A 25,884-nucleotide genomic window follows, 5' to 3' on the forward strand; every position below is an offset into this window, starting at 1 on the left:
ATGACTGTGGCTGGATGCAGCTTCTAAGTAAGCATCTGAAATGCAGCAGCACATGAATACACCAACTGCAAACACCACATTTAACCACAGCAATGTTTCCTCTACCTGCTGGGAGAGATCCTTCACTCGAACCTCCAGTCTCTGGCTCTCCCTCTCAAAGAAGGAGGCATGTTTGTTGGCTTGGTCAGCGCTGTCCTGCAGGCGATGGATTTCCTGCAAGCACACCAACAGGATCAAACATCACACCTCAACTGAACACATTCCTTTCCAGAGAGATAACAGCATGTGCAGACATGCCTGGGGAAACAAACTTCAAGTTCAGTCCCAAGGTTAAACTCCTGGTGTTCTGGAATCAAGAGCCACATTCTTTTGTAATAATACTGGTGTATGATTTAAAACCAGTGGGAAGGGAGCACTGAAGTCCAGTTTTATGCCAAATATACACTAAACTTTGTTTACAGCAAATCTACTCTCTCAGAAAATCAGACTGTAAATCACCACTATAAAAAACTACAAAATATGTTGGTTCTGCAAAATACTTTGTACAGTTCCAGAAATCGCAAGCCAGAAAGTCCAACACGTCTTTTCCCATAATAAAAGTTGACTGAAAGATCCATTTCGTACACTTACAATAGCAATTAGGTTTAAAGATTTGAAAATTAATTTGTTTTCCAATATTACATATGGTCTTTCACTTTATACCAACCTTCATAGCTTGTTCAAGCTTTGCAGAAAGACTCACAACAGCTTTTTGGGAACGCTCAAATTCTTCACGCTGACGTTTTAAGATTGGAGCTTTGGCTTCCACTTCCTGTACTATTTCATCCAAATATTTATTGATTCTTTTATTCTCCAGCTTCTCCATATGCAACTGATCTTGAGTTTCTACATAGGCATTGTACAGCTGCAACAAAAAGGTTTTGGTTTGTTTTTGATACATCTGTAAAGATCTCTTTAAAAAGAAACACCGGTAATGATACAATTCATACCTTAAGGCACTGCAATTTTATACAACTGAAGTAGTTAATTCAGAAAAACAAGTCGGACTTTTAAAATATGGTTCTAGGACTCATATCACAGCAAAGAAGTTACACATATTAATTTTATAATGGCAAACTTTATAGTGCACCTGTCTGCAATAAAAGAATTCCATGTAAAAGGCGCAAGTTTTAAGCAAATTTAAGACAAGAGAAATATCAAAAGCAGTAACACAGCATACAGGAATTTAATGACTGGACAAAACAATCAGTAACAAACAATGACAACACAGATTACATAAACAGAAAAAAAAAACCTAGAACCTGTACAACATATTGTTATGTTAATTTTTTTGCAAGTATCAGTCAAAAGCACAGCAGTACAGATTAAAAAATTATTTAAGTAAGCAAAAAAAGGCTGATCCTGCCAAAAATGCATATAGAAAGTAAGTTTATATTAACAAAACCCACCTATTTCTGAATTTCATCTACTAAAGAAAAATTTTAAGGCATGTCGGAAAAAAACCCAGTAACAGCAAGAGAAGCTGAGCTCAGGTAAGATTTCCTTGTCTTCATCAGGCATGACCCCAAACCCAAACAGTGCACCAAGCCTGAACCTTTCCTTTCTCGGAGTCAATGATGGCATCCATCGACTCCGCTCTTAGAGAGGTTGTGCTCACTCACCTCAGTTAACTTCATGCCAGGCTTGACCACTTTGGCCACTGCTGCAGCAGTGGGAGACATGGCTGCCAGCTCCTCCTCGGACAGGATGGCTCCTGGAGACACAACCCCACAATTACCATCCAAAAGTTGCAATAATCCCCACCAGAAATATTCTTAAATATCATATCTGACTGGCTTTATTTGAATTGCTGAAAAATTGTTGCTATTAGGACTCCAAAAATTTAAATAATTTCATAACATGAGCAGTTGAAATAGCTGGAGCAAAGCTTAACCTCAGGTTTTTATCACACTGTCAGAGGTTTGGAGTAGCAGAGCACTGGTTTATTTTCATTAAATTAACACAGGGATAGACCAAATGTTCTCCCTGCCTCTATTCCTTCCTGCTCTCTATCCTTTAGAAACTATGGCTATGTAGCAAACAACAAAAAAGACAGAGCTAGAATAGTGAATACTGAACAAGATTTAATGTTAAACAGAAATGTAAGGACAGAGATTTGTTTACTGCTGCCTTTTCTTTAAAGAGAAAAACAAGACTAGTTTATCATCTCCACTTCCCTCTCCAGAAAACCACTAAAACCTGCTGATTCAGCCTTGAAGAAATCTTTTCAAAGCAAATGGAGAGAAAACCTAACAGGTTAACAGAAGAACTGCAAAAAACTATGACAGAAATGCACTTTCTGTTGAGGGGCAGAAAATAATATGAATATATGTAATTACAGAATATAAAATAAATATATGTATTTATATATGCAATTCCCAATGTATTAAAAAGCTTCTAAAATGAATTATTAGAAATTACCAAAGATTAATTAGATTAATGCAGCTGGTTCTTATGGAAATTCAGCACAATATCCTTGAAAGATCATAAAAGCCCACGAGTTCCTGTATTTCAGGTGCCAACTTATCCCACCTTTGCGCTTCGTAGCTGACAGTAAATCATTAGCATTCTCCAGCTCCTTCTCCAGCTTACTGATCTTCTCTCTCAGCTCCTTTTCCATGGTGGCTTTTGACTCCTCTACCTCAGTCAAATGCTCCTGGGCTGCTTTATTAGCTAAAATTGAATCAGACAAGCAGGTTATGTGTTGTGATTTATTTTAATTTTAAAAGTATCAGAATTTATCTGTGTACCTTAAATCTTACATTAAATGATCTGCTGAAGTTCATGCTGATAAGAAAACTCAGCAGTGTGAGAAAAGCCTATCACCTTAGCTTAGAAAAGGGCAAAAATATGAACTGTCCTTAGCAGTGAAAAGGAACCTAAACTAAAAAGCTGAAGTGAAGACATATCTTGCAAAATTAGACCCTTTCATTAAAATCTGTAGTAAAATTCCAGGTATATTTGAAAATAGTTCCCCAACCATCAGTAAATTCAACTACTCAGGTAGTTTTTATTACAAAGGGACTGATATTCCATCACCCCAAAAGCCCAATGAAATTCCTTTCAGGAACAAAAAACCCAAGTTTTCAGAGTATCAAGGTACTCCAAGAAGCCCAACTGCTATACTCCCTTTGCCAGCTTACCTTCCCCTGCTTCCTTCAGGAGCTTGTGCAGCTCTTCCACTGCTCCTGTCAGCTCATTGCTCTTTGCCTCTGAGTCATCAGCTGCACTCTGAATAAAGCATTTTAGCTCACCTTTAGTACACAGCAACAGCAGCCCCATGTTTACAAGACAGCTTAAACTGACTACATATTATGAACACAGTTCTCTGCCTAAAATGCTGAAAGATTCACCTAAACTGGTCAATCCTTTCCATGTGGATCATCTCACTTTGATGCAAAATGCTTGAGAGTCAGAAGCACTGATTTGATGTGACAATTTCCAATACAATGTATGGCCCTTAGCTGTTTACAGCTGCTGCTGGCTCTTTCCTTCTGACTAAAGAAAACTGGGAATTTTCAATACTCTATTTCAAACTGTCTGAAAAATATGGGATTTTTAGGGACCCATATTATACAACAGTTTAAGTTTCTTTGCTTCCAGCTTGAGATCTACCAAGTGCAAAATTGTACAGTGCTTATTTGGGTATCTGTAAAAGAAAGCTCACAAAGCAGAGCTTGGTAACCTGTGCACTAAAACATCCAAACCAAAGAGCAAGGAGTTGTACATTTCAGCTGACTTAGTCAGAAGGTTACAGGGTATTTTTCACTCTTTGAGCAAACAGAACAAATACTACTTGTTTAGATGGTGTGTCTTTGACACAGTACCGGACATTCAGCTGGGTCCTAACCAAGTCACCAACACCTACACTGCTCAGAAATGATCTCTAACTCAGGAAAATCTCTTCCACAGTCATACTTTCCACATAAACTTTTACTTTCCAATAGATCCTAGACATAACCACATTTTTGCAACATGAAGCCTCAAAATAGCTGGCATATAATTACTATTTCAACCCCAGTTTTGCTTATTCTCCAAGATAATCCAAACAATGTAAGAGTCTAAATGCTGACTAAGACATCAGCAAAGAAAACAATGTTTTGCATGCTTCACAAAGTCCTGCAATGGAAGTTAGCCTTTGGTACACATCCCAATTTTCTGGGGAAAAAACTCCAGATTTGCCAGCATTACATAAGATTCATCCCCTACTGTAGTTATAGCAGAATTAACAAACTCACCTTATACAAGTTAGATAATTTCATGTGAGCATTCAGCTCATTGTGGAATCTCTCTTCCATGCTTGCCTGCTGCTCTTTTGCCTGGCATATGAAAGAGAAGACAGGATAGGAGAGCATTCCACTATTTCTATTTCACTCATTTTATTGCTTGATTTGTAGAAGCAACTGTAATGCTGTTTAATATATTTCAAGACATCTCACCTCCTTCAGTTTATTCAAAAGTTCTTCAACATGCTTCTGGAGATTTTCATTTGACTGTTTCAAGCTGTTCACCTGTTCCTCCATTCTGGAAACCTATTCAGAGAAGAAATAACAACACTGTATAAAATTTTTAGTTACTTGTCTAGTTAATTTTGGAAAACACTCGTCTCATTGTTTTTAACTTAAAAATAAAAACAAATCCAGAAGTTGCTGAAAGAGCATAAAGGTTTACTCATTAAAATATTGCCTTTGTTTAACACGGTTAACCATAATTTCTAAGAAATTACAACTCAGTAATTACATTACCTCCTCCTTTTTGTTCTCTAGACTGCATCTGAGCTCCAGGATTTCATTGCCTTTTTCCCTGGCAGTATGGAGCAGTTCATCTGTTTTGGCTTTCAGCTCAGCATTCAGCCATGTGTTCTGGTTCTGCAGCAGCTCTTTTTCTTGCTCCAGCCTTTTTTCCCGGTACTGAAAAGAGAATTGCATAGCGTGATTGTAGTGGTTCCACAGAAAATAAAGCAGCCAATTAAACTACTCTGGTTAGAGGAGGATGAGCAAAATGTACTGTAATTTGGTAAATACAGGCAGTGCTCTTTATTATACTGGTAGCATGTTACAACTATCAATCAACAAGAAATTTCTACCATTTGAGTTAGTGTCATCCAAGGTTACATTTCCTCCAAGTTTAGTTGGGAACATGAACTAGATTAGTAGCCTTTTAGAGGAAATTAATTATGATATTGAGGTCTTCGTCCTTTCCTCCTCTCTTTATGGAGTTTATTCTGCCCACAGAGTAATTGTACATGTTCACAGCTAATTATTTTACTGCTTTCTACCTCCTGTCATGGACATGGATTCCTGCCTAGCAGGAAGAAGCAGCCACCACTGCCAGCAAGAAGGCCTCGACATGCTTGCCCAGCCTGATACCTGCTGACTAGAAACACAGATCTCACTTCTAGTCAGAGCGGCCAATTTTATAATAAAAGAATTTGCTATAAATAACATGTGCTCCCTCGACCTACTTTCCAAGGAATCATAACAAAATGGTGATTACATCACACACAAACAATGAAGAACACACTTATAAAGCCCTACTCACCTTCATGGAAACATCTGATGTTTGAAGCTCATCCAACTTCAGCTGAAGTTTTGCCTTTTCTGTGTTTGCCTCTGTGAGCTTTTCATTTAAGCGTTTAACATCCTCTGGAGGAGGGAAATCAGTGTTAGAAAAAGCTGTTGTGCAACAGATTAATTAGTAAATTGTAAAGAATGACAACAGGCAAGATACTTTGTATGTAATTGTATGTTGGCCACTAAGATACTGTACCCAGCACATTTCTAAAGAGAGAAAAACAAGCACCAAACTGCTGTTTTTCTGCAATTACTGTGTTATTTCCTGGTATTTATTGACTGTGCTCCTGGCTGTACCATTTAAATGTTCAACTTCCTGAGATCGCCTTTCAGTTGTTCGGACCAAGTCTCTCTTCTCAGCTTCCAATTCTTCTTTCTCTCGACTTAACTGGTTCTGAAAAAGATTGCAGAAGGGCAATAAAGAAATGTGAACAGCTCTCTGGAACAGTTTATAACCACTACTTACATTCAGAATCACACAGCAGCAAGCTAAACCTCAGTGAGCTACCCTAGCCAACTGGACACTGGGATAAGAGGCTTAGAGTGGGCAGACAAATCAGAGTGGAGCTGTTCAAAACTACACTTTAATTTAATATTATTGAAAAGACAGCTGTGATAGTCACAAATTTACTGAAGCATCTTTATTTCATTAAATAAAACGGGTAACAGTAAACAAAGAATGAACACATGCATCAATACAAAAATCAAAACAAAATCAATAATCTTGGATCATTTACAGGCTACACTGTCTTTGCCCTCAAGGTATCAGTACAAAGCACCTCTGTCAGACCCAGCTACGCTCCTCTGGGCAAACAATTGAGATCCATCTTTTCACTGTGGAAGAAATCAATCTAATAAACCTGTTTTAGTTTCCTGCTTCAAAATTACTGTTCTGCTAGATCAGTCAGCTCAAGTGACTTATCCTGAAACCCAGTGACTTTTGAAAAACTGCCAGAGTGTGGGAAAGGATGGGGAGAAACAAAACTCTTGTTTATGCTTTTGTCTGAATTTTTGGGGTTTGATTTAAAGTCACTTTACAATACGTTTCAGCTGGAACGGAACAATCTATCCAAACTGAAACAAAAGCACCTGCTCACCTGTCATTCAGTTTGCTGAAACGCCACCTTTTACTTTAAAAGTTCCTGCAATTTTCCTGCACACACGGCCCATGGACATGTAAACATCTCCATGAGCTCATACTGGTACTGATCCTGATACACTCTATTGGGAACCGAGTACATTCTGTGCTGCGAAGGGCCAGGGGAGCCACACGATTTCAGCTCCTGGCCAAGGCCCAGCAGTACCTGAACGGCCGCATTCCGGTCCTGGGCAGCCTCAAGCTCCTTGTTCTTCTCATTCAGCACTTTCAGCTGCTCATCTGGGGAGGGAAGGAACAGCAGTGACGGATCTCCACTAGAATGTGGCAGAACTCACTCTCCAAATGCAACAGAGTCAAAATTTCCCTGACAAAAATTTTTTAAAAAGGAGAGAGAAGAACACCAGGCCTCACCTGGGATGGACCAGGGGTACTGAGGCAGACTAAGGCAATCCTTAGAGCAGAACCACCTTTCGTGAGGATCAATATAAAGCCCACTGTACTGTTACTACCCAGCAAGGAGCTTTTTTCCCACGAGAACAAAAGACTCCATGAAAAAAGCTGACTTGAACACACCACCAAAACACATCTCTACAAACCCCACTATGAAAGATTTTCAGCTCCTGTAAAAAACCTGAAGCAGTTCCCACAACACTGGACTGAAGGGTGAATATCCTGCCCAACATTTAAGGATGTTACACAGTTTTACTTACGAAGCTTTTTAAGCTCTTCCCGCAGAGTTTGACATTCCTGGGTCTCGTTTACAAGTCTTTCCTGACTCTGAGCCAGTCGCTTTTCCACTTCAAAGTACTGTTGTTCTACAAAAAATCATAACAAAATCATCTCAGTTTCACATAATAAACATTTTTTTCTTTCTCGCCTTTACCAAGGATCATTCTACAGCAAATATATAAAAATACTAAGATTGCAATAGAATTAGAAGGGAGGGGAAATTTTTTTTTAAAGCCAAAAGCCTACATTTACACATTGAATGAATGTGGTTTAAAACATTTTGCTAGCATGGCAAGCGGTATGTTAGCAGAAACTGCATGATATGTTTCAGCCTGGTCTAGTGGAAGGTGTCCCCACTGATGGCAGAGGTTGGAATGAGATGAGCTTTAAGGTCCCTTCTAACCCAAATCATTCCCTGATTCTGTGAAATGACCCATCAAATAAGAGCCTAATTAAGCTGAATAGCTCTTTAACATTTTTGATACAACCAGGGACATTGTATCAGCCCAATTATGCAGTCAGGGCTCATCAACTTCTACTTCTTGAGTATTTCTATACATATACAATAAAATCCACATAGCCCCAGGTATCAAGGCATTTGATCTGGGGAAAGTTTTAATGAAGACTTCTTAAAATTAATTCCTGGACTCTATTCCTTTAGCAGTGAAAAAAAAAAAAAAAAAATTAGATGTGAATTTTTGTGATCTGAAACAGTAACTGTGTCATGGAGCTTCAGTGTAGAATTCTCAGTAAAAGCAGAACTAATCCCACTCTTGGGCAGGATGGGCTTCTAAGGAAGCACTGAGGGATGTTTATTTTCTTCCTCTCATACATTACAATTTCAAATAATGCTGCTTCTCCTGTCACACACAAGAAGAATGAACCTGGAAAACAGTAACTAGCTAAAATCTGTGGGTTACATTTATTTACACCACACTTCAATAATACATTTACCAAGATTTCTACCATGAAAGACTGAAAGGTACAAGTAAAGTTTACATCAGAAGTGTGTCACATCCTCTACAAATTAACTCACATTCACAACCTCACACTCTTATCTCCTGTTCTCTGCTGGGATTATTGTTCTGTGATCAACTCATCTCCAAATCAGTATCAAAATATTTATTCCATCAGGGTGATTTTCCATCAGGAATGGATTTGACAGTAAAATATAAACCTTAGGCTGTTTGAGGGCTATGTGAACAAAGCTGTATTTCTCCTCCACAACGAGGACCAAAGCAGACTGAAGCACAGAACTGTTTAGTTTGGAAGAGACACCTAAGATCAGAGTCCAACCATTGGCCAGCATTGCCAAGGCCACCACTGATGCATGTCCTCAAATGCTACATCCACAGGGCTTTAAAATCCCACCATAGATGGGATTCCACCACTGCCTTGGGCAGCTGTGCCAGGGCTGGAAAACCCTTTCAGTAAAGGACTTTTTCCCCAATATCGAACCTGAACTTTCCCTGATGCAACTTGAGGCCGTTTCCTCTCACCCTGTCCCTGTTCCTTGGAAGCAGAGCCCAACACCCCTCCCCAGCTGCCCTCTCCTGTCAGGGAGTTGTGCAGAGCCAGAAGGTCCCCCCTGAGCCTCCTTTCCTCCGGGCTGAGCCCCTTTCCCACCTCCCTCAGCCGCTCCTCATCAGACTTCTGCGTATCAATGTAGTTAAAAACCTGACCAAAAGCTGCTCTTCAAGACCACTTCAAACACAGTTTTAACCCTGAACGTCTCTTAGAAAGAAAAAAAACAAAACAAAACAAAACAAAACCAAACCAAAAAAAAAAAAAAAAAAAAAAAAGAGAAAAAATACTCCAGGAGCCAAAGCGAAAGATAAACACCCATCAGGTCCCACTGCAGGCCCCTTCCCAGCCCTCTCCCGGCCCCACAGCCCCCAGGGCAACCCCCGAGAGTCTCTGGAAGACAACATCGCGTTCCGCGCTATGCCCGCGCTGCCTCTCCTGAGCACAGGGACTGCGGCCCCTCCGCGGGCCCGCCGCCCGCACTCACCACTGTCCACCTTGAAGCGCTCATGCCGGGCACGCAGCCCGTCGATCTCGCCCTGCTGGTCGCCCAGGAAGCGCTCCAGCTTGCCCTGCACGGCGCGGGGCAGCTTGGCGAGCTCAGCCCGCTCCAGGAGCTGCTGCAGTACGGCCGCCATGGCTCCAGCACAGCACCGCCCGCCGCCGGGCACGCTTCCGCTTCCGGCACGGCCGCGCCGCCCGCCATCATGGGTGTGGCGGCAGCGTCGCGTCATCGCCACAGTCGGGCTAGGAGACCACACGGCCTCGTCGCCATGACGAATACGGGGCTATCTCTGCTTCTAAGGTGACCTGTGTGTCCGGGAGGTGCCGGGGAAGCGCGGCGGCTTCCGCCACTCCCAGCATGGCGGTGCGGGGGGGAGGGGGGTCTTTGCGCCACCTCTCTCGTCCTTTTCCCGCGCTCCGCTCGGCATTGGCGTGCATCATCTCATTGCGCCGCGGCGCTTACCGGTGACGTAAACCGGTCTGCTCGGCTGAGGTAAGGGTGGCTGTCGAAATTGGGGATGTGCAGCTGCTGAACCCTGGCGGTCCGGAGGTGCTGATCCCGGGCATGTGCAGGTGTTGAGCGCGGGGGTCTGAAAGTGCTGAGCCCGATTGTGGGGGCATGAGTTGTGGTGTGCGAACCCCTTCCCTACGAAGTTTCAGGATGCCCTTTGCTTCCTCACCCTGTGCTCTTGGGCTTCAGCTTTTTAATGCTTAATTCTTTAGGAGAGCTCTCCAGGCATGAAGGGGTTTTCAGACTAGCCCTACAGGGAAGGGATGGGAGTCTGTGGCAGCCCTCATGGCCTGGGTTCTGCGGGGGATCGGCAAAGGCGGCTTATTGGAATGTGTGCAGATGCTGTGCTTTGAGTCCTTGGGAACTGGAATGGAAGTGGTGTAGGGCATGTTAAAGGACTTGCGTGGAACTGAGCAAGTCCTTGTGTGAATGGAGCAGGACATCCTTTAGAAGTAGCATGCAAGCAAATACTGTTTCTTGAAGGCATTTCAAAATCCATATCCTGGGTTCAGTTTTGGGCCCCTCATGACAAGAAAGACATGGAGGGGCTGGAGCGGGTCCAGGGAAGGGAACAGAGCTGGAGAAGGGGCTGGGGCCCCAGGAGAGGCTGAGAGAGCTGGAGGGCCTCAGTCTGGAGAAAAAGAGGCTCAGTGGGGACCTTCTGGCTTTGCACAACTCCCTGACAGGAGGGGGCAGCCGGGGGGGATCGGGCTCTGCTCCCAGGAACATGGGATAAGGACAAGGAAAAATGGCCTCAAGCTGTGCCAGAGGAGGGTCAGGTCGGATGTTGGTAAAGTTTATTCACTGAAGGGATTGTCCAGCCCAGGCACAGCTGCTCAGGACAGGGATGGAGTCCCCATCCCTGGAGGGATTTAAAAGCCATGTGGATGTAGCATTTGGAGACATGGGTCAATGGAGGGCATGGAGGAATGGCTGGACTCGATGACCTTGCAGGGATTTTTCAAACAAAGAGTTCTAAAAGATCTTTGTGTGAGACTTGTTCTCCTGTACCTATTGCAGTGAATGTACCTTATTTCACCATATGCATTGTGTGTTTTGTAGGTTGGAACTACAACACCTCACTTAAACCTGGAGCCATGGGTAGAACATACCTTGTTGAGGAGGGTATTGGGCAGTATTTGACGGAGCTCAGCACGAAGGTGAAGCCATATGTCACGGGCTTGTTGATAGGGCAGGTAAGTGTGGAATTGCCCTTCCATTCATTCCTGTGAACTGGGGAAACCCCTTTTCACCAGTCTCAAGGTGTTTCCTTCTATTGATGTTTTGGCAAGTGCTCCCCACAACGGGACTATGTCATTCGGGCTGTGCGAACCCCTCTCAAGGAGCAGCAGGAGGAGGAGAGTGTGGGCCCTCCCAAGCTGGCATCCCTGGATGAGGAGTGGATCACCACACACGCCAGTCAGGTGAGGAACTACCATGGGAGGTGACAAAGAGGTGGGATGAACAGGAGGGAAATAAGATGGACACAAAGGATCTCAGCACTTGTGTCATCTTAAGTCCTTTTCTCAAAGTGACAGAGTCCTTGTAACCATGCTGTGCACAGATGTTTTAAACCCGAAATAGCCTTATTGTTTTCAGGTTTTTTGTTATTACTGAAGGGAGAACACTTTCAGGATATGTTCCTGCATGGAGAGGGTCCTGTAAGTGAAAACCTTTGTCTCCCTTAGTTCACTTCTTCTCTTGGTGCAGACTTGTCTCACCAGTCATTTTTGATACATCGAGTTACATGGTTTCTAGATTGCCAATCCTATTAATAAGTGCTCATTTTTATTTTCAAGGTGTCCAGAATGCTCCCTGGGGGGTTGCTGGTTCTTGGTGTGTTTATGATTGTAACTCCAGAGCTAGCAAAAGACAGTCAAAATGCTTTGCGCAAGGTAAGCAGAGTTGCTGCTGGAAGGACAGCAGCATATTTAGCTGTGTGTGTGAGGAATTTTCTGTCATTGACTTGACTAAAATACAGTTGTTTTGTTGCTTTATTTCACAAGCTTTGTGAAGCTTGACGTGTGGTTTTGAGACTGGAACTTCAGAAATCCCTGTTGTGGGACAGTGTTTGTTAACCTGTTTGTTGCTGTAATAGCAAACCTGAATTTGTATTTACTGTGTTTATCAGTATTTACTGAGTGTGCACATTCTGGCTTGGGAAAACATCCTCAAGGTTTATATGAAGCTAAATCCTTGTGGCACAAGTGCTAGTGATGTTAACACATTAGCTTTCCTTGTCTGAATGAATCACTCAGTTTAGAGGTGCTTACAGTAGTGAAAGGTCTATAATACTGATTCCTTTAGAGAAACATCTTGTCTAGGACATGCACTTGACTTAGGGGTCCGGTATTAAATTTAGAACATACTCAGAACTACATGATAGACTTAAAATGTATTATTGTTACAGTATTGGGGCATCCACTGCCATATTTGCTTTCAGTTCTGAAAATGTATGTTCATTTTATCATTTTTCTAACATAATCATGGTGAGTGATTTAAACATGAGCAGGTTTGGCAGCCTGAGATCTAAGAGTCAATTTTGGCAGTTCAGTGTAACTGCATCTCAGTTGTGCTTAATGAAACTGGTAGCTGTCTAAAAAGGGTGAGCTGTGTCCAGGTGATCAGTGATTGATGAATTTAAAACTGGGGGGGGATTTGTTTTTTATAATTAGTAGTAGCTCTTTTGCACAGCTTTCCTGGCCCAGATGATAGGCACAAAACTGTAATATGTCTGTAAGGACAAAAACATGTGGGTTAGACATGTGCGTGTGTACTGCTTGCTTTGGTTTATAAGGGAGCGAAATTAAGATTTCACAAGCCTTTTTCACTTTGGGGAAAAATGCCTCTGAACCCCTGTTGAGTGTTCTTTTAATATAAGCTGTTTTTCTTGCTTATACATAATTTTGATATCACTTGGACTTGAAATTTTAGTACAGTACTATTTTCTAGGAATGATAGTGCGTATTTTTGCAATATATTTTTTGTCTTTAGCTAATCTTCTCAGTGGAAAGGTCCTTGAGTAAAAGAAGGCTTTGGAAACCTGCTGAGGAGGAGGTCTCAGACAGAGCAGCACTTCAAATCTGTTCTGCTACAAAAAAGTATCCTTTATGAGCAAGTTTTATTGACTGAGGCTTCTATCCCAACCTCTTTTATCCAGTTACTGCTAAATAAATAAGAATTAGGGAGGAAGAGGCTGTTTAAGTTCAGCTAGATATGTATAAGTTGAAATAATGAAATTTTCTGAATAGCCATGGTTAAGACTATTGACCCTCTTGTCCTTGCAAAATTTCCATCATTTCTTATGAGGTATGTCTGTGTGACAGCATCAAATGACACCTTTCCCAGTCAGTCCTGACTTGCATAAACTGAAAAAAACCCATCTGAATTACTGTTTGGCTTTTTGAATTGCTGTTACCATTGGAGCTTGCATGAAATTGGGGGAGCAGCAGGCCTGTGGGATTAATACTAGAGCTGCAGCAGAATGCAGGAGCTGTTGGTAATGACATCATACAAGGAGAGGAAGCAAGGATTTTTCTCTGAGAGGGGAGAGAAATGAGGAAAAATTACAAATTGGTGCCTTGGTGCTTCTGTCAATACATACTGGTTTTAATTTGTAAGTGATAGCACAGCATCATTGTGGTAGTTGGAGATTATAGGCAAATGTTTTGTCACCTTTTTACACTGATGAAAGGTGAGAACTTGCTTCAGAGCATAAATTAGCTCGACAAGGAAGTTTAGTAGAGGACAAAGTTAATTGTGAATTGTTCTTAGGTGTTCCCTTGCTTTTCACTGGATCTTTTCCTTTAAATAGCACAGAGTAGTTTGCCGCACCTACGATGTTCAGGACCCAAAGGTAAGCTTGTCCTGCTGTGCCACACGCAGCTTTTAATGCATGGCAAGTAATGCTAAAACCCAAAAAAGCCTCAATACAGTGCTTTGGATAGATGCTTTATGGCTTTTCTTTTCTGCTCTCAGAGTTCAGCTAAACCAGCAGACTGGAAATACCAGAGTGCTCTGACTGCTTCCTGGGTAGCTTTGGGCTGCACAGTAAATGTGAACATCCATATTCCACTTCTTGCTACTTCCCCCAACCACGACCTGGAGAAGAATACCAAGGTAATTCACTGTCTGCACCAGTTCTTACACACCCATTTCTCTGCTGAAAATTAAATAAGAGAGAAAGAGTTGAACAGTGCAGGAGAGGAGTAGAACTAATAAGTGGAAAATGTTTAGCAATTATTCCTCTTTTAAATGTAACTCTTCTGCTGTGCTCAGTGAGAAAATTTCCTTTGTTCAAAATTATGTAATAATTGTCATGAGTATCCCAGGTAACTTCTCTGGTGCCTCACCTAATGAAAGGTTACACCCAGTTCATGCAGGGCTATGCTTTTGCTATGAGTTGCCTTTCAATGGGCTGCAACCCTCTCTACAACCCCCAAATCCCTGGGGTGGCACTTCAGTATTTTGCAGTGCTTGCTTCTTAATTTGTTCTGAATGTGGTCTATTTAAGGTTTACCTTTGGAAAAACGTAGATTTTTCAGATACTTTAAAACTCTCTCAGAGTAACTGTTAAAACACATACTTCTGTAAGTTTCAGCATGGTACTGTCCAACCCTTCAGTAAAATTCTTTCCTCTTTCTTGTGATTTTTTTTTTTTTTCACTTATTTTAAAGAATGGGTTAAACCGATGGTCAAAACAGATAGAAGACAGTGTTTTTCTGATCAATGGCCAAGTTAAAGATGAGGATACAGAACTGCTGGAAGGGCAGGTGAGTACCAAACAAGGAGGAATTGAGCTCTAACAGATGTATGGTTGGAACCTCTGTGTGGCAAAGCATTGACTGAGACATCTCCTGTGCAGTATTTGTTGATCTGATTGGCTGTTCCAGGTAACTCATACACAGGACTACACGTGTTCTCAGCTCCATTCCTGCAGATTGCTTCTCCCTCCTCGAGCTGTATGAATGCAGTAATTATGTGTGAAGTGACTGAAACATTTCCATTACAGAGCCCAGAGTGAGGTGTGAATGACATTTCAAAGACCTATGTCTGTCACCTCGTTGGCTGATGCATTCATCTCTCAGTTTTGTGGTTCTGTTCTCATAGTTGGTTTCTAACTGCTGCTTTTCTCTCTCAAAGGCTTTAAACTAGGGCATACTCTGTGCCATAGTGAGGAGGCTGTTTCAGGAACTAATTTTCCTGTTTCATGACACAAAGAATTTTTTTCCCCTCAGAAAAAGTTCAGAGGAAATACTCAGCCCAGCACTCAGTTTTCTGATGTCAAGGTTCTGACACAGCTGGTAAGTTTTTAGTGGCTTGCAAAGTATAAGCTCGCCTTTAAATTATAAAATAGAGCACAAAATAAAATAACAAGGTTCTCAATTATTGTCTAGAAATTGTCACTTAGTCCTAAGACTTTTTTTTTTTCCCACTTGGATATTAAATGTGAAACCAATTGTCAACAGATCTGCATATTTTGTGCCTTTAGAAATTCTTGTGGTGTGATAACCATGTTGTCCATAAATTCCACAGTATAGCTGAAAGACTGGAAAACAGGTTATGGTAAAGAAGTCCTGTAATTAATTCATTTGGTAGTAGGATACTTGTAGGTACCTGTGTACATTGATTTCAAGTGACTTTGCATCTGAAGTTCAGAGTCATCCCCACACTTCAGCTTGCCCTGGCTAGCTTGGACATTCACTTGGATGCTTTTGTCAGAAGCTCAACTTCCAGCTCTGGATTAAGGCACAGATCCAGTGAGCTAAATCATCATCTGGAACTGCTGCATCTGTCAGAAGTTTCCTCCCTACCAGAGCTGTGAAGAACCATGAATTTGGTGCCCCAGTCTTGAAGTCCAGATGTGTCCAGACATTGTTTCATAGCCTTCTATGTTTTGTCAGGCGCTTCCTGGATTCTCAAAGTTATGTTCAGCAAAACTAGAAGTGTTTCCAATGCCATTTTAAGGACTTCATGAGTATCTCAGATTCTTTTGTTGTTACTATCTGTTGTATTGAGGTTAGTTGCTGCAGGGAGAGGAAATCTTTTTTGGCAAAAGTGGTTTGTGCAGCTGGTGTGGAAGTTCTGCATCCCACTGTTTCCAGGTGTTGCCCTGGAGTGCTTCATGCTCACACTCATTGTTGTGGTAATTAAGGAGAGCATTTCTAGGCAACAGTTTGTTGCAGCTCTCAGTGTGACCACGTGTATAATTGGTAGTGACTGATGGGATGACTCCCAGCAGACCCTAGGTTACACTGATTATAGCAAACATGAAAACTTCATTGTTTAAAAAAGTCTGGAAAAGACTTATCACTTGCAATACTGTTATTTGCCACAAACCCGGAAAGTTTTAAAATCTCATAAACACAAGTGTTTGAAACACCTGGAGAGATAAACACATATTCCATAACAGAAAAGAGATTTTCAGTCTTACCTAACCAAATTAATAACTCAAATAAAATAAGCTATACATGATGAGGGAAACAGATTGTGTGTAAACACCTGCTGTTGGTTAGCTGGTTCTGGTTTTAGTGATTCTGCTGCAGGTGCCTGGGCCTGGGGTAAAAGTGGATGTGTTTGTTCCTCAGTGCCAGGGTGCCAATGCCAGGTCCACAGCAACGGTGCAAGTGTGCAGCGGTTCCATAAACCTCCGGGGAGCTGTGAAATGCAGGGCCTACATCCATAGCAACAAGCCCAAGGTTAAAGAAGCCATTCAGGTACTGAGCAGGGTCTTAGTCCATCAGAAACATTACGTGGTACTTGGCATACTGTTTTTGCTTTGCCAGAATGGTCTAAACTGGGGTCAAAATGTTGGATGGGGGATTACTTTAGAAGCCATGTGGGGTTAGTTAGTTTTTCTCTTCTAGAGGGTATGTGTGCTGTGGGTAAGGCTGGGCTCTGGGGAGTCTTTACACAAATTGTCAAAGGGATTAGGCTTTGCGGACTATAGTTTTATATTTAGAGGTAAAATTTATTATTATCTTTAGAGGTAAAATTCAGATTTACTTGCTCAGTAATTTATTTTTTTTTTCTCTCACTGAGTCAATTTCTCATGGTTATTTTTGTTTGGTTTTACTGGTAAATATCTAGAAGTTGCCAGTTCTTATCCTAACAATCCTAAAACTTTTTTTCTGCTTTTCATTTTTGTTTTGTGGTTTTCCTTCTTGATAACAATTCTTTTGGTAATATTAGCTTCTCTTTATTAATAAGTTACTGTTTATTAATTTGAAAATTCATACTGGTTTTTATTTTCTAGGGAAAAAACCTATTCTTTTGTCATGGGTTTAACATATGGGGGCTTCTTTCGTTATTTCTTCCTGGTTAAAATCTTTGCAAATAGCTTTGACATTCCTAATTATTTCACTGTGTCCTTGCAGGCTTTGAAAAGAGACATAATAAACACATTGAGTGATCGGTGTGAAATACTGTTTGAAGATCTGATTTTAAATGAAGGACCTCAGAAAAAAAGTAAGAAATAAAAAAAAAACCCAGCTCATATTTGCAGTGAATTTTGGTGGTTGTAGAAAATTCTATTATAGTGAAGTTCCAGTATGGTTAGAGCAGAATAAAAAGTAAAAGGTATAATTGCTGCTTGTCAGCCTTGGCTTTTTCTTAAATCTGTAAATTGGTTTGTCAAGTTGGTGTCCTTTGGCATCACAGCTTTTGCACCATGTTTATGTTCAGTTCCTGTGACCACAAAATGCAAACCCAGCTTCTTCCTCACTCATCAGAAATTTTGTGATTTTTAAAACTTCTGTAGTTGAAACTCTTGTCTCTGAAGTTCCAACTGTACCTTTCACACTTTAAATTTTTATTTCTATTTTTATTTTTTAAATCCATGTATCATGTTCCTATTAATATTGAAATGTGTTAAAACTTGATAGAGACCATGCCAGTACTCCTTAAACTCCTTTAAGTTACTGCAGTTGTATCGTTGTCTTGTTGTGTTTAAACCAAAAAGGACTTAATTGACAAATCAATGGGAATATCTTGGGCAGGAAGAGCCTTTTCAATTGCATGTAGTTCTGGGTCCCCTCTCTAGGTGGCACCCAATCTTTGTGGCTCTGAATGTGACACCCCTGCAGTCCTTCGTGCTGGTGAAATCCTGCTTCTCGGGGAGCTCTTACCTGCAGGCTCTCCCAGAGCCCTCCTGCAAGTCATTCTAAAAGCTCTGCTTTGTGGTTTATGGTCTGTTTTGGAGCTGCTGTGGGTATTTCTGAAGAGACTAATAATGTAAGGACATAAATCTGTATAATAGCAGCCAACTAAACTAGGCATGTCTGAAAGCAGGGTTTCTACACAGAGACCTTGAGCTCTTCTTTTGCAATGACATTATCTTATGCTCAGAGATTATATAAGAATCTTATCATAACTCTCAAGGCTTTTTTTTGGATGGTATTTCTCTTTCTTTTTAGATTTTGAGAGGGAATATCATGTCTTGCCTCAGAGACTGTTTGTCCCAGTTGCTGGATCCAGTGTGATGCTCAGTGATTATAAGTTTGGTGATGAGGCTGCTGGAGAAGTCCAGGAACGTTTTGTGGAGATGTTGGATCAGCCTGTACAAGCTGAAGATATGCACATAGCTGAGGACATTAGCACAGGTAAATATCTGAGAACCAGGGCAGGCTGGGTCAGGGGCAAGAAAAAGGACACATAGGCCAGTTTTATCTAGATATGGATATGCCTATGGTCAACTTACTTCATATGCAACTCTAAGGATTAATAATGATTCATTACAGCTTAAATATATTGTGGAAAATGGTCAGGTTTCTAACAGTTAGTGTTTCTTGGAACAGATTTCTTTTTCTCCTCTCAAATATTTTGTATTTACAGCGCAGCCATGGCTGCAGCTCATGAGCTGCTGTAGAAACATGAAGAGATGGTTAACCAACGTTTGCATGTGCCACTCTGCTCATGAATTAGAGGGGATCCTTTATTGACAAAATCTTAAAAAACGTCCTGTAAAACTTCATTTTTTACATTAATATATACATTTACACTTTCAGTAGTTCATCTTTTTAGTGCTAATTAGTTTTGAGACAAATTAGAATAAGGTGAGTGATTTAGTCAAATCTGCTGTTTTTTCACTAGAGAATTAAAACCACTTTAAAAATTCTTCTAGCAAAACATTCATATAGTCTAATGTGTCTTTCAAGAAGTTTTTATGCTACACCTGATGTTTTTTAAAACACCAAATACCTTTCTTTATTCTTGGTGTTTTAATTTATGTACCAAATGCAGTGCCCAAACCTGAAGATTTGTGGTTCACCTGGAGTGAAAACAAAATTGAGAGGACTTTCCATTTTCTACTGCATGTCTTACAAGTTTGTGGTCTGACTATGAGACTGCTATATTCATTTTAATACAGATATTTTGCCATAATCTAGTTATGGAATTCCTCTTCCTTAATATTTCTGGTTTATATAATTCCCCGTCAGGTTTTTTTTTCCCTTGCAATGTTGACTTCAATGTAGAATTCAAATATGACACTGAAATGCACCTAATAACATTTCTTGTGGTCTTACAGAAGAGATTTTACTCCCTTTTTTTCCCCCATCAACATGCATATGAGCTGCAGGTTCCAGTTTTATAATTCAAATAAATAAAAAATCCAACACTAATGCTCAGATAAGAACTGTGAACACAGTTGGTATTTAGGGACAAAAACTGGGCAATGTAACCATTACTTGCTGTGCAGGTTGAACTGTGAGTGTTGATATTGTCCTTGACTTACATTTTAACTTGGAGGGGGCTTTGAGTTTCCTAATTTCAGAGCTAACCATAAATTCTTGTCTTTCTAAATGAATCAGCTCCCCCCAGGCTTTAACTAGACCTTTTAGCTGTGAAGTGACTCATCCTCTTGAGTAGTAAGAGGTGTACAGGAACCTCAAGGAAAACAGGAAAGCCAATAAAAATCTCTCTGGCATTATTAGAGTAACTTTAATACTCTTAAAACTAATTACTACTGAGCTTTAAGGAATCGGTGTAGCTTAAAGAAGCAAATGAGTATTGTTGTAGCAGTGGAGAGAAGTGTGGGAGGAGAGTGGTGATGAGTCAGTTCAGCTTTATTGCTTATGTAAGGTTGTGTGAGCTGCAGGTAGGAAGGAAGCACCTTTCTACTCACAGCAGGGCATCCCAAAGATTTGTCCCAACAATAGGTGTGATGGCCACAGAAGGAGCTTGGGTGTTCTTGTAGAATGCTGCATGTAGAGTTAACTGGGGGGTATTTATATTCCTTTTCTTTTAAAGAAAAGCAAATAGAAGTAGGTGTGTATTTTCTTTTAAAAAAAAACCCCAACCCACAAATTAAAATAATTGCCTAGAAGAGAGTAAAAACATGCAAGGGGATTTTGGGAAAGCCTGGCTTTGTCTTGGTGATCACCACAAAGTTTGTCCGTTGAATGGGCTCTGTTAATAGCAGTGATATCAATAATGCTGTCAACACAGCACTATTCATTCTGATAATTAATGTTGAGGCATCAGTCACTGGTGGTTTATTAAAATCACAAGTTATTTATACACTTTTATCACACCAGGAAGGTCATTTTAGAAAGAGTCTGGTTAAATGCATGCAAAGTGTTCTGCATTCTAAAAAAAAAAATTCCAGTAATTATGGGATTTGATTTTTATTGTTGCCTTGGTATGAAATGTCTTAAGTATTGCTGTGAACATGTTTTTTGTGTTATAATAAGAGTTTGTGGTTTCTCTTGTGCAAAGGCTTTTCCAGTGCATCATTTTGTCTTGGGAAACATGTGTTGTTTCTCTAACTTTGTTAATAACAGTCAATATTCAGTAATTGGTTTGTAGGGAATTTTGTCATCAGCCTTTCTGTTTGTGTCACAGTTCCAGTGAGGCATCTACCTCGAATTAACTGGAAATGCTGTTCATACTGAGATTCTGGGGAAAGTTTGCTGATGAAAAGAATTCTCTAAAATTCAAGAATACAAGCAGGCTTTTGAAATAATTTGGGATTTTGTTGCTCTTTAAAATATGCACTTTAGAAGAAAAAGATCTAATCAGTATAGGAAAAATATTTATTTTTTAGGCAGCTTTTAGTCAAAACATGAATTTTTGAGGTCAGTTTTATGTGTTTACTGAACTTGGGCTCTCCTGCTGTCTCCTGAAGTTTCAGTCTCTTGACTCCTTGTACAGCTCTCCAGTGGGGACACCAATGGGTCATACTTTAAAATTGCTTTGTGGAAAATAGAAAGTAAACTCTGGGCTATTTATAAATGGAAGTCTTAAATAGCTGTAACACTGTAATTTCAAGGTATTTAGTGCTCTAATACAGGCAACTGAAAACTCTGCATTTCTGATTTACTAAATCCCTGCACCTCCTTGGTGCAGGGGTTGAGCTGTTAAATACCCTGAGTGTACAGACAGAAATAAGACTTCAGCAGTGGTAATCACTTCCCCATCTTGGTTAGGAAACTGAAGAATTAAGGATTCATCTAATTGGTACTAGAAAACATCTGCTATGAAAATTCTTTTGTGTGATTTGTGCTACAGCTTCTCCACATGCAAATCTTTGGCATAAAGGCCTGCAGCAAATAAATAGCTCAAGGGTGGTTCTTTTTTCTTTTTCCCTTTGACTTTTTAATTTTCCCCCTCTTAACAGGTGAGGAATGTGCAGCTGCCTTGATGTGCAGCTTTCAAAGGTCCTCTCAGCACAGGGAGGCACAAAGAAACCTCAAGTTAGAGGGCATGGACTGTCCTACCTGCCCATCAAATATACAGCAGTAAGGATCCTGCTGGAGCTGGACTCCAGAGGTGGCAAAGGAAATGTAGTCATATTATCCCAAAGTGGGATGTTTTATGGAATTCAAAACTGACAGAAGTTTTTACTGTGCTAGTTAAGATACTTACTTAAAACCTATCTTGGAACAATTAATAACTTCTATAGCTGAAGACTTCTATTCATATTTTAGGCAGTTGAGGGAGTGTTTTTATTGGTACAATGAAAATAATGATCTAGCCATGGCTTCATTGAGGACCAGTGGGATTCAGGGTTATTTGATAATTTCTCTTTTAAAAACACACTTAGCACTGAAATATTGTTGAATTTACATGTATATGCTTCTCAGAGAGATATACAAGCAATGTCTTTATATAGCTCACTGTCCTGTTGAGTTTCGTATCAGTCAGTTAGTGATTTCTCTGCTGCAGTACATCCTATACCAATGCAGTGGGTTTAGGGATAAAAACCCTAAAGACAGGTTTTAGAAGCCTAGTTTGGGTGTCTTCCTGCAACTGGTCTTGTGCAAGTTTGACTTAAGGAGATTTTGAAGGCAATTATCCACATGACTCAACAGAAACAACCTTTCTGATCACATCTAGATTATCCATTTCCACCATAGCTAATGACAGAGAAAGTACTTCATGAATCATTTGCATATGAATCACACAAAGGATGTGCCTTATTACTCAAGCGTGTAATTTGTGATTTATTGCTGATGGATAGCCCTTCTGTGGAAATGGAGATCTGTTTTTATTCAGATCAGTGTCTCATGGTCTTCTAAACCCTGATACCTGGTACTGCTGGGGGGTTTCCTTGTCTCCTGAACAGTCTGTTAGGCTTATTCTCTTACCTCAGCCTGCCTGTCCCGTTCTTCCCAGACACATCCAGCTCTCACTGCTGTGACAAACACTTTGTCTTACCCTTTGCTTGTGCAGAAGGTGCCTGTGGTTAAAGATTCTGAATTGTAATCCAGACTTTTGGCAAGCGAAGCCTTAGCAAACTCCTGGAAACAGGACTGCTGCAAATTGAAGGCCTTTGGCCCACCACCATCAAGCAGCTTTGTCACTGAGCAGGTGTATGGTGTATTCCATGCTGGCTCTATGTGGCTCAGACAAGATGGGCTGAAGGGCTGGAGATTAATCCCCTTCTTTCTTTCCTGCCTTTCTAACAAGCTGGATATAGCCAAGGGATTAGGAGATCTTTGCAAAGGAAATAGATACAGGTTTGAGTCCCATCCGCCTGGAAATAGACTCAAGCTCTCTCACATCCTGGCTGGTCAGACTAAGGATTTAGTAATTCTTCCAAGAGGAATGAGTCTTCCATGCCTGCTGTGAAAGGGTATTTTTAGGGGATCTTCAAAAAGAAACTTCTGTGGTTGGAAAAAATGCATCTCTGGCTGTTGGGTACGGAAGTGCTGCTGGGTTCATCCTCTCCTCTCGTGGCAGTGGGATTTGCGTGTACCCTGAACTTGGGACAGATGGCTCTGAAGGGAACCTTTGATCTTGGAAGGTGCTTAATGGTACATTTTGGTGCTTCCCTCTGTAGTAGTCAAATTCTCTCAGGCTATGAAAAGAGGGTTGGGAATGTTACTCTGGAAGCAGGGTGTGGAAAATGAGTTTTGGAAGAGGAACTCCTGAAATGTATTTTGTTTCTTTAGTTTTACCCTTCCAGCCACACAGCATAGTTTAGCGCTGTGCTATTGCTGTTGTACCACTTCTACTGCAATAAACTGGTTTTTTCTACCATAAATACACTTTATAAAGTTGATGTGAAGTTCTTGGCCTTTTGAATTAATTCACTGTAAAACATAACTATAAATTTTTCCCTTCTTCCCTTGATTTCCATGCAGTTGATATTTGCCCAGTGGCTGACAGCCCGAGTGACACACAACAGGCACAGCTGACAAAAGCAGTGTTGCTGTTGAAGCTCCAACAAAATATGGGTATGTTCCTTCAGATTTTTGCTATGGCTCTCCAGAACCTGCAGTGGGCCCTTTCAGAACTGTTAGTTCTCACAGCATCCTAATTGTCAGCTCAGAAATTCAGGGAGCACCAGCCACAGAACTATGCTTTCCATTGCAACTTCTTCATGGTGCTGCCTTGTCCAGCTCTCAGAGATCTGTCTGCCCTTTGTTCAGCTCTCTCTGCTGTGGGTCTGCTTATATTGAAATAGTTACACTTTAGTCAACAAAGCAGTTACTTCTGATTTCTATTAATTATTAAAAATGGAATATAGTAACTGGAAGATTAAATAGGAGAAGTAAATATGCGTTTGGTTTGAATGTAAAAATGTTTTCCCTTACATAATCAGAGTTGTTTTGGGGTTTTCTGTCTCCTTGGCTGCATGAGTAATGAGCATGCTAATAACAGTAGTTTTTGGGGTAGCTCTTTTTGTTTCTCCTTGTGCTCATTTCCCCGGACCCACCCTCCCCTCCCTGCCTGTTGCTGCCTGTGCTGCCCTTCCCTCACTGCCTCTTCCCTCTGGATTTAGGGCTGGTTGTGGCAGCTGCTGTTGCAGTCCTGGCATCGATTTTCTCCTTCAGCTACTTCAGTGATTGATGTCCAGTGATTAAACTCCAGCCACCACAGTTTCTGGGAACTGTTGGCCATTCACAAGATGGAAATAGCTGGGGTTAAGATATTAATAATTCAGAATTGTTGCCTAAATCTCACCAGGTAGATGTGCAATGTAAACTGTAATGGTAGGTTCAGTTACCTTGTTCCATCATACACTTCCTAGATCAAGTAGAATTATACACTTAGAGAATCAAGTAGAGGGTGAATCAGGTTTACAAGAAACTAATCCTGTCACTCTGTATAAATGAATGATAATATTATTTTCTGGAGAGGTCCCTTAAAAAAATATAGAACCTGGCTCCTTTAATGCTAAATGCTGCTCCAGGTGTTTCTCAGGGTATTGGTAAAACCTGCATAATGACCTGGTATGACAATTCCTGCTTTAAGTGTTCCTTTGTGAAGAGAAATCTTACTTTGTTACAGTTAATTTGGGGGAAAATTAGTTTTAATGAAGCTAGCATTTAACTGTACACATTGTTTTAGATAATACTGGCTAACTAGGATAAAATGCATACGAATAGTTTCTAAAAGTTTCAAAACTGGACCAAGGCAGCCTGTAAATAGCTTGGTTCAAGACTGAAGAGCTCAGAAACCAATGAAATGCATGGCATTGCTGAGCTATGTGTATACTGCTGCCTTTTGACTCAGTGCCTCCTGATTAGGATATCTCTGTCCAGCTCCAATACAATCATTGTTATCTTGGAATTTTAACTATTTCTGTGACAGTTACACCTAGACAGGCCTTGTGTGTTATCTTGTAGATACAGGCAAGTTATCAAAATTACTTCTAATCAGGATTTTTAGATTATAAAAAGAGAGCTTTCCATTATGAGAGATTCTCTTGGGGATGTTGGCCAGTTACATGTTTACTTGACATGAGGAAGGTGGAAGGAGGGAATTAATTCTAGTAATAAAGATGATCTGTATATGAAATGTGATGTTTACTTGGAACTGAACTACAACAGAAAAGAATTAAAGGCATTTTAATACCAATGCAAAAGTGTTGGTTTTTTTTTGGGGGGAGGGAGGGTTTGTGTGTTTGGAGGCAGTGGAAGACAAAAAATAAACCCTTTGATTCTAAAGCATAATCAAGTATCTATTGGGATACCTTTATTAAAGGTAACTCTGAGAAAGATGTCTTTACTACTATTGCCTGTGTATTCTGTTTTACATGTTTGGAAAAAAGGGCTGCTTTTAGTATTGTAAGTTTTAGTATTGTAATTTAGTATTGTAAAGTATTTAGTATTGTAAATTTTGAAAGACCGTGCTGACCTTCTGTCCTCAGCATTGCTCAGGTGGGGATATCTAGAGGAAGATGGTGTTGTATTAGAGGCACTGGGTTCAGCTGTGGGTTTTAGAATTGCTTTTTATTCTGTACCACTGAGTGGAATCAATAGGCAGGAATCAGGAGAACAGATGACATCCTGGGGCGGCTGAGGGTTGTCCAGAAAATGGGAGAAATTTTATAACATTCTTTAACATTCTTCAGAATATGGTTGGTTTAAAAATTGCTCTGCTACAATCTCTGTTAGAAGGAGGAACAGGGGTATAATTAGAAGAAAGGTGCTGTCTTTTGTCCTTTTTTTTTTTTT

At 40.6% G+C, this 25,884-nt stretch overlaps 2 protein-coding genes across 7 annotated transcripts in view; one reads left to right on the forward strand and one right to left on the reverse strand.

Moving 5' to 3' along the window:
• The window catches only part of TPR (translocated promoter region, nuclear basket protein), a 34,480-nt gene extending 24,873 nt beyond the window's left edge, over positions 1-9,607 (reverse strand). For all 4 annotated transcript variants that reach the window (XM_088060405.1, XM_014260023.2, XM_014260022.2 and 1 more), the window contains exons 1-13: positions 9,452-9,607; positions 7,422-7,526; positions 6,917-6,990; positions 5,910-6,006; positions 5,581-5,684; positions 4,785-4,949; positions 4,479-4,571; positions 4,278-4,358; positions 3,183-3,270; positions 2,572-2,712; positions 1,662-1,753; positions 707-904; positions 106-213 (exon numbers count right to left, since the gene is read on the reverse strand). In XM_088060405.1, coding sequence (XP_087916531.1) covers positions 106-213; positions 707-904; positions 1,662-1,753; positions 2,572-2,712; positions 3,183-3,270; positions 4,278-4,358; positions 4,479-4,571; positions 4,785-4,949; positions 5,581-5,684; positions 5,910-6,006; positions 6,917-6,990; positions 7,422-7,526; positions 9,452-9,602 — 1,497 coding nt within the window. In that variant the 5' untranslated portion in view covers positions 9,603-9,607. The remainder of the gene's footprint in view (positions 1-105; positions 214-706; positions 905-1,661; positions 1,754-2,571; positions 2,713-3,182; positions 3,271-4,277; positions 4,359-4,478; positions 4,572-4,784; positions 4,950-5,580; positions 5,685-5,909; positions 6,007-6,916; positions 6,991-7,421; positions 7,527-9,451) is intronic.
• Positions 9,608-9,666: 59 nt separating this feature from the next.
• Positions 9,667-25,285, forward strand: ODR4 (odr-4 GPCR localization factor homolog). 3 transcript variants are annotated; one of them, XM_005531314.3, is made up of 14 exons: positions 9,667-9,769; positions 11,042-11,175; positions 11,272-11,403; positions 11,779-11,874; positions 12,974-13,080; positions 13,799-13,835; positions 13,958-14,098; positions 14,656-14,751; positions 15,217-15,282; positions 16,567-16,695; positions 17,356-17,446; positions 18,394-18,579; positions 23,566-23,658; positions 24,207-25,285. In XM_005531314.3, the coding sequence occupies exons 2-14, from the start codon at positions 11,077-11,079 to the stop codon at positions 24,272-24,274; spliced, it is 1,341 nt and encodes a 446-aa protein (XP_005531371.1). In that variant the 5' UTR covers positions 9,667-9,769; positions 11,042-11,076; the 3' UTR covers positions 24,275-25,285. The 3 variants fall into 3 exon arrangements, with proteins under 3 accessions (XP_005531371.1, XP_014115492.1, XP_087916459.1); XM_014260017.2 differs by lacking the exon at positions 9,667-9,769 and adding an exon at positions 9,838-9,961; XM_088060333.1 differs by lacking the exon at positions 9,667-9,769 and adding an exon at positions 10,021-10,041.
• Positions 25,286-25,884: the final 599 nt, after the last annotated feature.

Source organism: Pseudopodoces humilis, chromosome 10, assembly GCF_049639895.1.
Source record: "Pseudopodoces humilis isolate 2021_Gansu_Grassland_sample_001 chromosome 10, ASM4963989v1, whole genome shotgun sequence".
In the NCBI taxonomy this organism is placed as follows: domain Eukaryota; kingdom Metazoa; phylum Chordata; class Aves; order Passeriformes; family Paridae; genus Pseudopodoces; species Pseudopodoces humilis.

What these genes read in the sequence shown, in the direction of transcription:
- ODR4 (XM_005531314.3), top strand. Translation starts at nt 11,077, where the DNA reads ATGGGTAGAACATACCTTGTTGAGGAGGGTATTGGGCAGTATTTGACG. An exon ending in ACGATGTTCAGGACCCAAAG is followed by an intron (nt 13,836 to 13,957) that starts GTAAGCTTGTCC and finishes TTCTGCTCTCAG; the next exon opens with AGTTCAGCTAAACCAGCAGA. An exon ending in AGCTGAGGACATTAGCACAG is followed by an intron (nt 18,580 to 23,565) that starts GTAAATATCTGA and finishes ATTTCCATGCAG; the next exon opens with TTGATATTTGCCCAGTGGCT.